This window comes from Erinaceus europaeus, chromosome 8 (assembly GCF_950295315.1).
Source record: "Erinaceus europaeus chromosome 8, mEriEur2.1, whole genome shotgun sequence".
Lineage (NCBI taxonomy): Eukaryota > Metazoa > Chordata > Mammalia > Eulipotyphla > Erinaceidae > Erinaceus > Erinaceus europaeus.
Window position 1 is genome coordinate 26655559 of NC_080169.1, and position 9282 is coordinate 26664840.

Genomic DNA, 9282 nt, shown 5'->3' on the forward strand with positions numbered 1-9282 from the left:
TTTTATTGTTGTTGTTGATGTCGTCGTTGTTAGACAGGACAGAGAGAAGTGGAGAGAGGAGGGGAAGACAGAGAGGGAGAGAGAAAGATAGACACCTGCAGACCTGCTTCACTGCCTGTGAAGCGACTCCCCTGCAGGTGGGGAGCCGGGGGCTTGAACCGGGATCCTTATGCCGGTCCCTGCGCTTTGCGCCACGTGCGCTTAACCCGCTGTGCTATTGCCCAGCCCCCTAATTTTTTCATATAACCAATTATCACTTAAAATTGACTCCCTTAACATTCAGTTGTTTGTGCTCAAGGACTCATATAGCTTTATATATGTTTCTAAATGTCTGACATTTCCCGGGGGTTGGGGTGGGTTAATCTACAGGATGGTTTCATTCATGGGTGGAATGTAAAGAATTGAAACACATGAACGTGTAATATTTAAAAAAAAAAAAAAGTGTCTTCCTAGAGCGCATATGCCCGACATCCCTTCTCTCCCAGCAACCCGAGCTGGAATCCAGAGTCTTCCAAGGTGAGTGACAATAACGGGGGCAGGGGTCAAGGGCAAGGTCACAAGGGCAGGCTGAGTAATGATCCTGGGCTGTAAGGGTGGTAGCTAGGAGACCAGTGAGACCGCCATGGTTGGCCCGTGGCCCTCGGGGCAGGAAATTAGTTCCTTATAAAGTGCATTAAATTCTGCAGCACAAGAGGCGTTACCTCAGCCGCTTGACGCCCTCCTTCGGCCTCGGGACCCCACTCCACCCACCCAGAGGACTCACGCCTGCGCAGAACGGCCGTGAGGTGACGTCAGCAGCTTCGGCCCACCCCTACCCACACTCCCCCACCCACCACCACCACCCCCCCCCCCCCGACGTCGTACGTCTAAAGGTCTGTCGTAACTGCCGGGCAAGAGAGGCTGGGAGAAGGGCACGCACACGCGCCACACCCTAAACTGCTAGCCGGCATGCGCGCGCAGGTCGCTGACTCAGGCCTCGGCCACTAAAAACCAAGATAGGGTGTTGTGACGTCATCACGTTGCAGCCCGCCGGGACGCACGTTGAATAGCGATGGGGCGGAGCGAGTTCGGTTGCACCAACACCGGTACATAGGCGCGGGCCGGCGTGTCCTTGGACTTAAAGAGCGGGACGTCCGGCTGGTGAAGGGTAGCGCTTGGCTGTCGCGCGAGGAGAGAGCGGTGAGGGTCGGGTCCAGAGGCCGCAGCGGGTGGGAGGCGGAGCGGGCGAAGGCCGCGGGGCCCCTGCGTGGGGTTTACACGTCAGGTCGAGGCCAGAGCCCGGCGGCGCCAAGTACAACCGGCTCGGAACTGGCGGGGCCGGGAGCCCCCAGCCTCGCACTGCGAACAGCGGGAGCCCAGGAGCCCAGGAGCCGCGGCTTGAGATGAGGGCAGAGCCCGGGTCAAGTGTGGAGCCGGCGGCAGCGGCAGCCCCTCCCTCTGGGTCGGGGCCGGGGTAGGGGCTGGAGGCCGGGAAGCGATGGGCGAGACTCGACCCCGGGCAGTGTGTTGCGGGGGTGGGAGCTGGTGCCGCCTTTCGCGCCCTTGAGCGAGCAGAAACGACTCCGAGGAGGGTCATTTCCTGGCTGCCCGTCGTTCTCGCGTGGGACAGACAGACATCCTGGCCGTCGCCCTGCTCCCCCGCCAGGCTCGGTGGGCGGCCTCGTGGTCGCGTCCCGGGGCGCCTCGCACCCACGACCCCGCGGTGTGGGGTGAGCTCAGCAGGCGACTGTTTTTATGTGTGTTTGGCTTTATCTTTAGGTAGAGGTGCCTTCAAGTGGTAGAGTGAAGAAGTAGGCATTCAAAGTCGAAATTTGTGGAGATCTTTTTTCCCCCTCCTTGGACTGGTGCATTTCCCTGTGCAACTGAAGTTTCATGACTTTGTGTGACCTTGACCTCATCTTTTGGGTTTTGCACCAACTTCTCACTTTGCTTGCTTACAAGACCTGACAAACAGGAGCTTGTCTTTAAGGAAGTCCTCCTTCCAAATAGTATTTTTAGCATTAAAGTCTCTTGCAAGTGTGTAGAATTCGTACTGGTTATTAATGGCATAGATTAGTAATTGGCGAGAATGGTCATTAGTTTCCACTGTTATATATATATTTTTTAACTTGGAGACTACAACAAACTGAGTTTTGTTTTGTTTGTAGGTTTAAAAAATGGGTGATGTTGAGAAGGGCAAGAAGATTTTTGTCCAGAAATGTGCCCAGTGCCATACCGTGGAAAAGGGAGGCAAACACAAGACTGGACCAAATCTCCACGGTCTCTTTGGACGCAAGACAGGTCAGGCTGCTGGATTCTCTTACACGGATGCCAACAAGAATAAAGGTAATTGATGACTGAAGCATAGATTGTATATATGTAAGTAAGTTCTCAAATACTCACTGTCAGTGTGTGAAAACTTACTGTCTTTTCTTGTTTAGGCATCACTTGGGGAGAGGAGACACTGATGGAGTACTTGGAGAATCCCAAGAAGTACATCCCTGGGACAAAAATGATCTTCGCTGGCATCAAGAAGAAGTCAGAAAGAGCAGAGTTGATAGCTTATCTCAAAAAAGCAACTAATGAGTAATAGTTGGCACTGCCTTATTTATTACAGAATAGAAATGTCTCTGACTTTTTTTATGTGTACCATATTTAAATTGATCTCACACACCAGAATTCAGATCATGGATGGCAGATAGAATGCTTTTGTCAGACAATCCTTACTTAAATAAGATTGGCTTGTGGTTAAATGAGTATGATCAGCGTTTTGGATTTTGATAACTCCAGTTCAGCAACTGCAATCACCTTTTTCTTTGTAAAAATATAATTGGATTTGTGCTCAAATTGTCAAAGATGCTGAATGCCATCTCAAAACTTACAGGAGATTGGTTTTGTGTTTAGATTTATATAACTGGTTGACGTAATTAAATACTGTGGAAATCCATTTACTGTCTTAGAACAAAGAAATATTGACCTTTGTTTCAAGTTGTGTTCTTTAGCTGGGTGAAAACAGGGAGGGCTGAAGATAACGTTGGCAGTATCCACTTTATCCCTTTGGTCTCAAATAGGCCAACTGAATTAAAATCCCGTGTCTCTAAAATGTTGCCTTTTATGAATGAAAGGCATTTTAGTGTAATTTGTGTACAATATCAAATAAAGACTATTTAATACCACATCTTACAGATGATTCAGAAGGTCAGATCATTTGAAGAATTGGTGTAGCAGTGTAGAGTAGTAATTGAATTTTTAACTACCTCATTAAAATCGAGAATGTGTATTCAGAAACACAAGCATTTTCAAAATTGTCGTGTGTGTGGTTAGTAAAGGTGCTTTTGCCAATTCACTAAAGTAGAGGAAATATACCGCTAGCTCAAATTTTGTAAATTAAGGCTTAAGATTATTAAGATCACTGATTGTGGTTTTTCTAATGTGCTTAATTTAATGATTGAAAAGAACAATACAAAAGTATTGATGCAGCAGTGTTACTAGTTATAGTACTAGATTGTGTTGTTTCTCTGACCATATTGAGCTCTATAGCATTTGTGTCAGAGTTGGGTGACTAAATAGGATTTTTCAAAATAATTAGTGATTTGTGGATATATCTAATCATTGAAGTGTGAGGACAAAGAATTCAGTCTGGAAATTTGCAGAGGCAATTTATTTACATCAGCATCACTAATGTTCTGTAACTTGTGGTGTATGTGTGTGTTCCAGATCTCCAGACTTCACCACTAAGGGCTTACTTTTTCAGAGAGAAAGGTGCTACAGCACTGAAGCTTTCTGCAGTGTAGTGGGGGGCCGGATTTGAAACTAGGTTGCAGGTGACCCTCTAAGTGATCCCACTGTATAGATTCAAAGGAGGGAACATACCCAGCTTTGGGGAAATAGAGAAACAGGAATTTGGCAAGCACAATGTAACCCACCTGTCTTTGTTTCTATTAGTTTGCCATAGGTGCCAATCTGATAGGTTGGAATGTTACGATACTGTATTCCGTTTTCATTTTAACCACTGGAGATTATTGTGAATTGAAAGGGATATGAGAAAGTTTGCTTACTGTCTAGGAAAGTGCCTTACAAGGAGCTGGCTTTCCCTAGTGTTAGATTCAGGCTGTTTTAAATCAGTTCTCAAAACAAGATAATACTTTTTTTTAATTTTTTTTATTTATTTTCCCTTTTGTTGCCCTTGTTTTTTATTGTTGTAGTTATTGTTGTCGTTCTTAGATAGGACAGAGAGAAATGAAGAGGGGAGAGAAAGACAGACACCTGCAGACCTGCTTCACCACTTGTGAAGAGACTCACTTGCAGGTGGGAGGCCGGGGGCTTAAACTGGGATCCTTACACTGGTCCTTGCGCTTCACGCCACATGTGCTTAGCCCACTGCACTACCACCTGACTCTCAAAATAGACTTTTAAAAAGAATATTAGTTTATAATTACTCCAAACTATCTTAAAAAGCCACATAAAATGTTACTAATCCTGAAACAACAGTGGCTTAGTTGATACCAGTCTGGTGATTGGCAGAGCATGCTAATGTCAGTGGCAGAAAGTTTGTCTCTAAGAATGAATCATGATAGGCAGTGCTAGCCTGTTGTTACCTTATTTGATTACAATCTCTGTGCCCCAAACTATTGACATAATTACATTACTTTTTTTTTTAAGGATAGGAGAGAAAGAACTAAAATTCTGGTGATCTAGCTTGGAAACCCATACTTGAGAGCCTAGTCTAACAGTATTCACTGCACCACCTCCCAGACCATCATACTTAAATTAAAATGCAAAAAAAAAAATGAGTTTTTAATTTCAGGTTGTTTTATTTGGAATTAGTCTTTCAGTTCATTGTGCTTGTTAAGAGTTTGATAAGGTGGGATATTAATCTCATCTGAGAAGTCTCACAGTGTGAAAACTGGAAGAGATGGACTCAGTCACAAAGATAGGAGGGAGAGAAAACCAGACTCACTGGTATATGTACTGCCGTGTATTGAACTTGGGAATTCATGCTTGAGAAACCACTGCGCCACCCCCTGAACCACTACCACTAAATTTTAAATAACCTTTTTCGCCAACAAAATAGCCTAATTGGATACTGCAGTGCTTTTACCATGTCCAGAACCCAATTCAAGCCCAGCCCCAGCCCCCAGCCCCCAGCCCCCATTGTATTAAAGGAAGCTTTGGTGGTGTGGTTTCTTTCTCTGAGAAAGTCATCCTGGAACAGTGAAGACCTGGAGTGAAGAGAATGAATGCCTTCCCCATCTAGTCACAGCTACTTGAAGGCAAAGACTTCTCAGTCATCTTTGAACTCTGGAACCTAAAAGTGAGGCAGCTTTAGTTGAACTTAGTATTATTACATCAGAAAGTAGAGGCATATTTAATAAAATTAATGTGGAGTGGGAAAGATTGGTTATGCAAAGAGACTCATTTACTGAGGCTCCAGAGTCTCAGATTCAGTCTCCCATACCACCTGAGCCAGAGATGAGCACCACTAAGTTAATGTGCTTGCAGTTTAAATAATGACCTAGTTTATTTCTTTTTTTATATAATCTTTAAATTTATTTTTATTACTGGATAGAGACAGAGAAACTGAGGGAGGAGATAAAGAGCGAGAGATACAGAGACACTTGCAGCCCTGCTTCACTTGTGAAGGTTCCCCCTGCAGGTGGGGTCCAGGGGCTTGAACCTGGGTCCTTGCGCACTGTAATGTGTGCACTTAACCAGGTGCGCCACTGCCTGGCCCCCAGCAGTTTATTTCTTCAAAGACCCAATTCAAGCCCACGGTCCCAAGCTTCATGAGCTATGAAGCACATGCAGGTGTTTCTTTCCTCTCAATTTCTCTCTGACGTTCTCTCAAATAGTAAAACATTTAAAACATGGAGCATCATAAATATTGGAGCTCTTCTGTTGTCTGCCTTTCACAAAAGGACCATTGGACTAGTGAGTTACTTGTGCACATTCTCTACAGAAAATGTTGGGTTTGGAACTATAAAAATGAAATATTTAAAGTGGTGATTGGCAAACAGTATCCCCTGGACTGTGCAAGCTTATAACTGCTTAGCAGTGCTATCATTGGCAAACAGTATCCCCTGGACTGTGCAAGCTTATAACTGCTTAGCAGTGCTATCATCAGGTCTAGCATTTCCTAGTTGGCTCTGGCAATAGATTCTAGGGCATTTGATGCCTAAGTTGGTTTTATACTCACATCTAATAAAACATACATCCTTAAATCTGTGCACATGCAACTGTCATTTGTTGGAAACCCATTTTTACCCAGAATCTAGCCCCATAAATTGGAAGTTGCTTTACAGTTAGAAAGGTATAATGGCATCTCAGTTCATCTGTACAACCTCAGAAATGTATGGAACACTTACTATCCAGGTTTTATAGCTAAGTAACCAGGCTTAGTGTGGTTTTATTAACAAATGTAACTGGTGCATTACATTGGTAGTATTAAGTGTTCTGACACCTTTTTACAACTGAAACATTCATCAACCTTTTAGCAGAACTTGTACATTACCTTTCCTTATGAGAGGACTTCTCTAGTCACCCTTACAACACAACATTGCCCACAATAGAGACTTTGTGATCTTTACATCTAGATGATTATTATTCATAAGAGTAATTTTGTGAAATCTTCATTGACCCTTTGCTGCTGTATATACAGTTTCATCTCATTTACTGAAAATAGCACTTGGCTTATTTATTTCTCCATTCCAATTCTTTTCTTTTTTGTTTTTTAAAGACTTTATTTATTTATGAGCAAGATAGGAGAGAGAACCAGATATCACTCTGGTACATGTGCTGCCAGGGATCAAAGTCGGGACCTCATGCTTGAGAGTCCAAAGCTTTACCACTGTGCCACCTCTCAGACCACTCCAATTCTTTTCTTAAATTTACTATTTTTATGAGGAAAAGAAACCAGAACATCAAGAGCCAAGGGAGATGGCATGTGTGAGAGCCCTAATGTTCCAGATTTAGTCCCTACCACCACCAACATGCTGGAGTTGAACAGTATTCGAGTCTCAGTCTCTTCACTCCATCCCCCTCTACCTCTGTTTCTCTCCTGTAATTAATAAGTAAATAAAGCAAAGGGGATAGATAGCATGCATAATGGTTATGCAGACAGACTTTCATGCCTGAGGCTCTAAAGTCCCAGGTTTAATTCCCCATACCACCATCAACCAGAGCTGAGCAGTGCTAGAAGTGGACCTTCCACATGGCCTAGTAATACCTCTCCTAGGGATACATCCTAAGGACTCAATCACACCCAGCCAAAAAGCTATGTGTACGATTATGTTCCTGCAGCACAATTTGTAATAGCTAAAACCTGAAGAAAGCTAGGTGTCCAACAACTGTCTCTTTGAACTGGTCAGAACAGCAGTCCTTTATCATTCTCTGTCACTTTGTTTCCTTAGTCGACCTTTCAGTCTTCAATCACTGCATTTATTGTCTACATCCTCTAATTTATCATGCAAAGTTGCAACATATCCTTACTCTGCAAACACTCAGACTGAAGTGCAACCTAGTCTAGGCATCTTTTTGTACTTCCACATGAGTTTTGGAGACTTTGGGAGAAAAATCACACAATTTTGCCCATCTTATACCGTTGTAAATTTATCTCTTATTCAGATGAACCATCAGAAGCCCTATGCAACTGTCATTTGATCTACCCATGTTCTGCCAGTCTTCCTCCTGGTTAATTTAGAAGTTCATAGGTAGGGATAGATAGCTTAATTAGTGATTATGCAAGGAGACTCATGCTTGAGGCTCCTCCAAAGTCCTAGGTTCACTTCTCCTGAATCACCATACACCATAGATTTGTAGTGGCAAACGCTAGAAGAAGAATAGATTTGTAGTGCTTTGGTAATAAAAATAAAAAAGCATCAAGGTCGGGGGAGATAGCATAATGCTTTTGCAAACAGACTCTCATGCCTGAAGCTCCAAAGTCCTAGGTTCAATCCCCCGCACCACCATAAGCCAGAGCTGTGCAGTGCTCTGGCGTTTCTCTCTGTCTGTCTCTCTCTCCCTCTCCCTCTGCATCTCTCTAAAAAAATATTTTTAAAAAAAGTTCATCAAGCTTAATCTTACCCTACCTTCTGTTCTCACAGCAGATGGCATTGCCTTACCTCCCATCTCAGATAGGAATTCTTTACTTCCTGATTACAAGGGAGGCTTTTTTTACTCCCCATTCCCCATCCTCAACAATGTTATTTAAATATATATATCTTTGATATTTTATTTATTTATTGGATAGAGAGGGAGGATAAAAAACCTGACAAGGAAGATGAAGAAAGAGAAGGAGAGAGAGAAAAGAGGACATCTGCAGCGCTGCTTCACCACTCTGAAGTATTCCCCCTGCAGGTGGGACTGGGAATTTAAAACCGAGGTCCTAGTGCATGGGAAGAAGTACGCTCAACCTCAATCCGGAGCATCACCACGCAGTTCCTCGACAGTCCAGATGTGGTTCAGAATACTCAACTACATCCGAGCACTCCAGAATAGTAAGTCTAATTCCTGTTCCCAGTCCACTTCTGAATCACTCCCCATTGATAATAGAATTGGTAAATGCTGCTTTCATTTCAGTGAAACTTCCTAGTTTGCACTAGGAGTCATGCTCCAACAAAGCAAGGAACACTTAATAAATCCTAGGAATTATAGCTTTGCTTACTCAGTTTAATGAAACTATAGCTGTCCTACCTGACACCTGGATCAAGAGATGAAAAATATTACCAGTTTGGGGATGACAGGAGAACTTTTCTGCAGTAAAATCTAATATATTTTTTTTCAGAAAAAATACATACATATATATAATCTATATATTTTCCGAGTCACCTGTTCTGAATTGGAGCATAAATCATGTTTTCAGTAAAACAAAACAATTTGTAAAAAGAAGATAGAGGGCACGAGAGATAGGATAATGTAATGGTTATGCAAAGAGACTCTCATGCCTGATACTCCAGTGTCCCAGGTTCAATCCCCTGCACCACCATAAGCCAGAGCTAAGCTTTACTCTGGAACAAAGAAGAAGGAGAAAAGAGAGGAAAGAAAGAATACCAATCCTCACGAATACATGATACTAGACATATGCTTTTGGTATATATAATGACCAAACCACGTCCGTGGAGCTTCTTCCCCCAGTACTTTGGTGTTAGAGTTGGAATCTGGAGCATCATACATGGTAAGTTGCCTCCAGGAGGTGAGCTATCTTCCAACCCCTGAGGCAACTTTAAAATATAACCTCTAGGGTTATTGCTGGGGCTTGGTGCCTGCACTACAAATCCACTGCTCCTAGAGGCTATTTTTTTCCTC

The 9282-nt window shown here is 43.4% G+C and overlaps 1 protein-coding gene and 1 long non-coding RNA gene across 3 annotated transcripts; both read left to right on the top strand.

The window, feature by feature from the left end:
* Window positions 1–918: 918 nt before the first annotated feature.
* LOC132539887 (uncharacterized) lies at window positions 919–1712 on the top strand. Of its 2 annotated transcripts, none has more exons than XR_009551173.1 (2): window positions 919–1179; window positions 1548–1712. It is a non-coding gene; the product is annotated as an uncharacterized LOC132539887 (long non-coding RNA). The 2 variants fall into 2 exon arrangements; XR_009551174.1 differs by having other exon boundaries at window positions 1555–1712.
* Window positions 1713–2147: 435 nt separating this feature from the next.
* Window positions 2148–3162, top strand: LOC103118841 (cytochrome c, somatic). Its single transcript, XM_007529055.3, has 2 exons — window positions 2148–2325; window positions 2421–3162. Exons 1-2 carry the CDS (start codon window positions 2157–2159, stop codon window positions 2567–2569), a joined length of 318 nt encoding a protein of 105 aa, XP_007529117.1. The 5' UTR covers window positions 2148–2156; the 3' UTR covers window positions 2570–3162.
* The last annotated feature ends 6120 nt before the right edge of the window (window positions 3163–9282 follow it).

Bases quoted from the DNA above. Each gene is read 5' to 3' on its own strand.
- LOC103118841 (XM_007529055.3), top strand. From the start codon at position 2,157: ATGGGTGATGTTGAGAAGGGCAAGAAGATTTTTGTCCAGAAATGTGCC. The intron at 2,326-2,420 runs GTAATTGATGAC...TTTCTTGTTTAG, and splicing joins GGATGCCAACAAGAATAAAG to GCATCACTTGGGGAGAGGAG.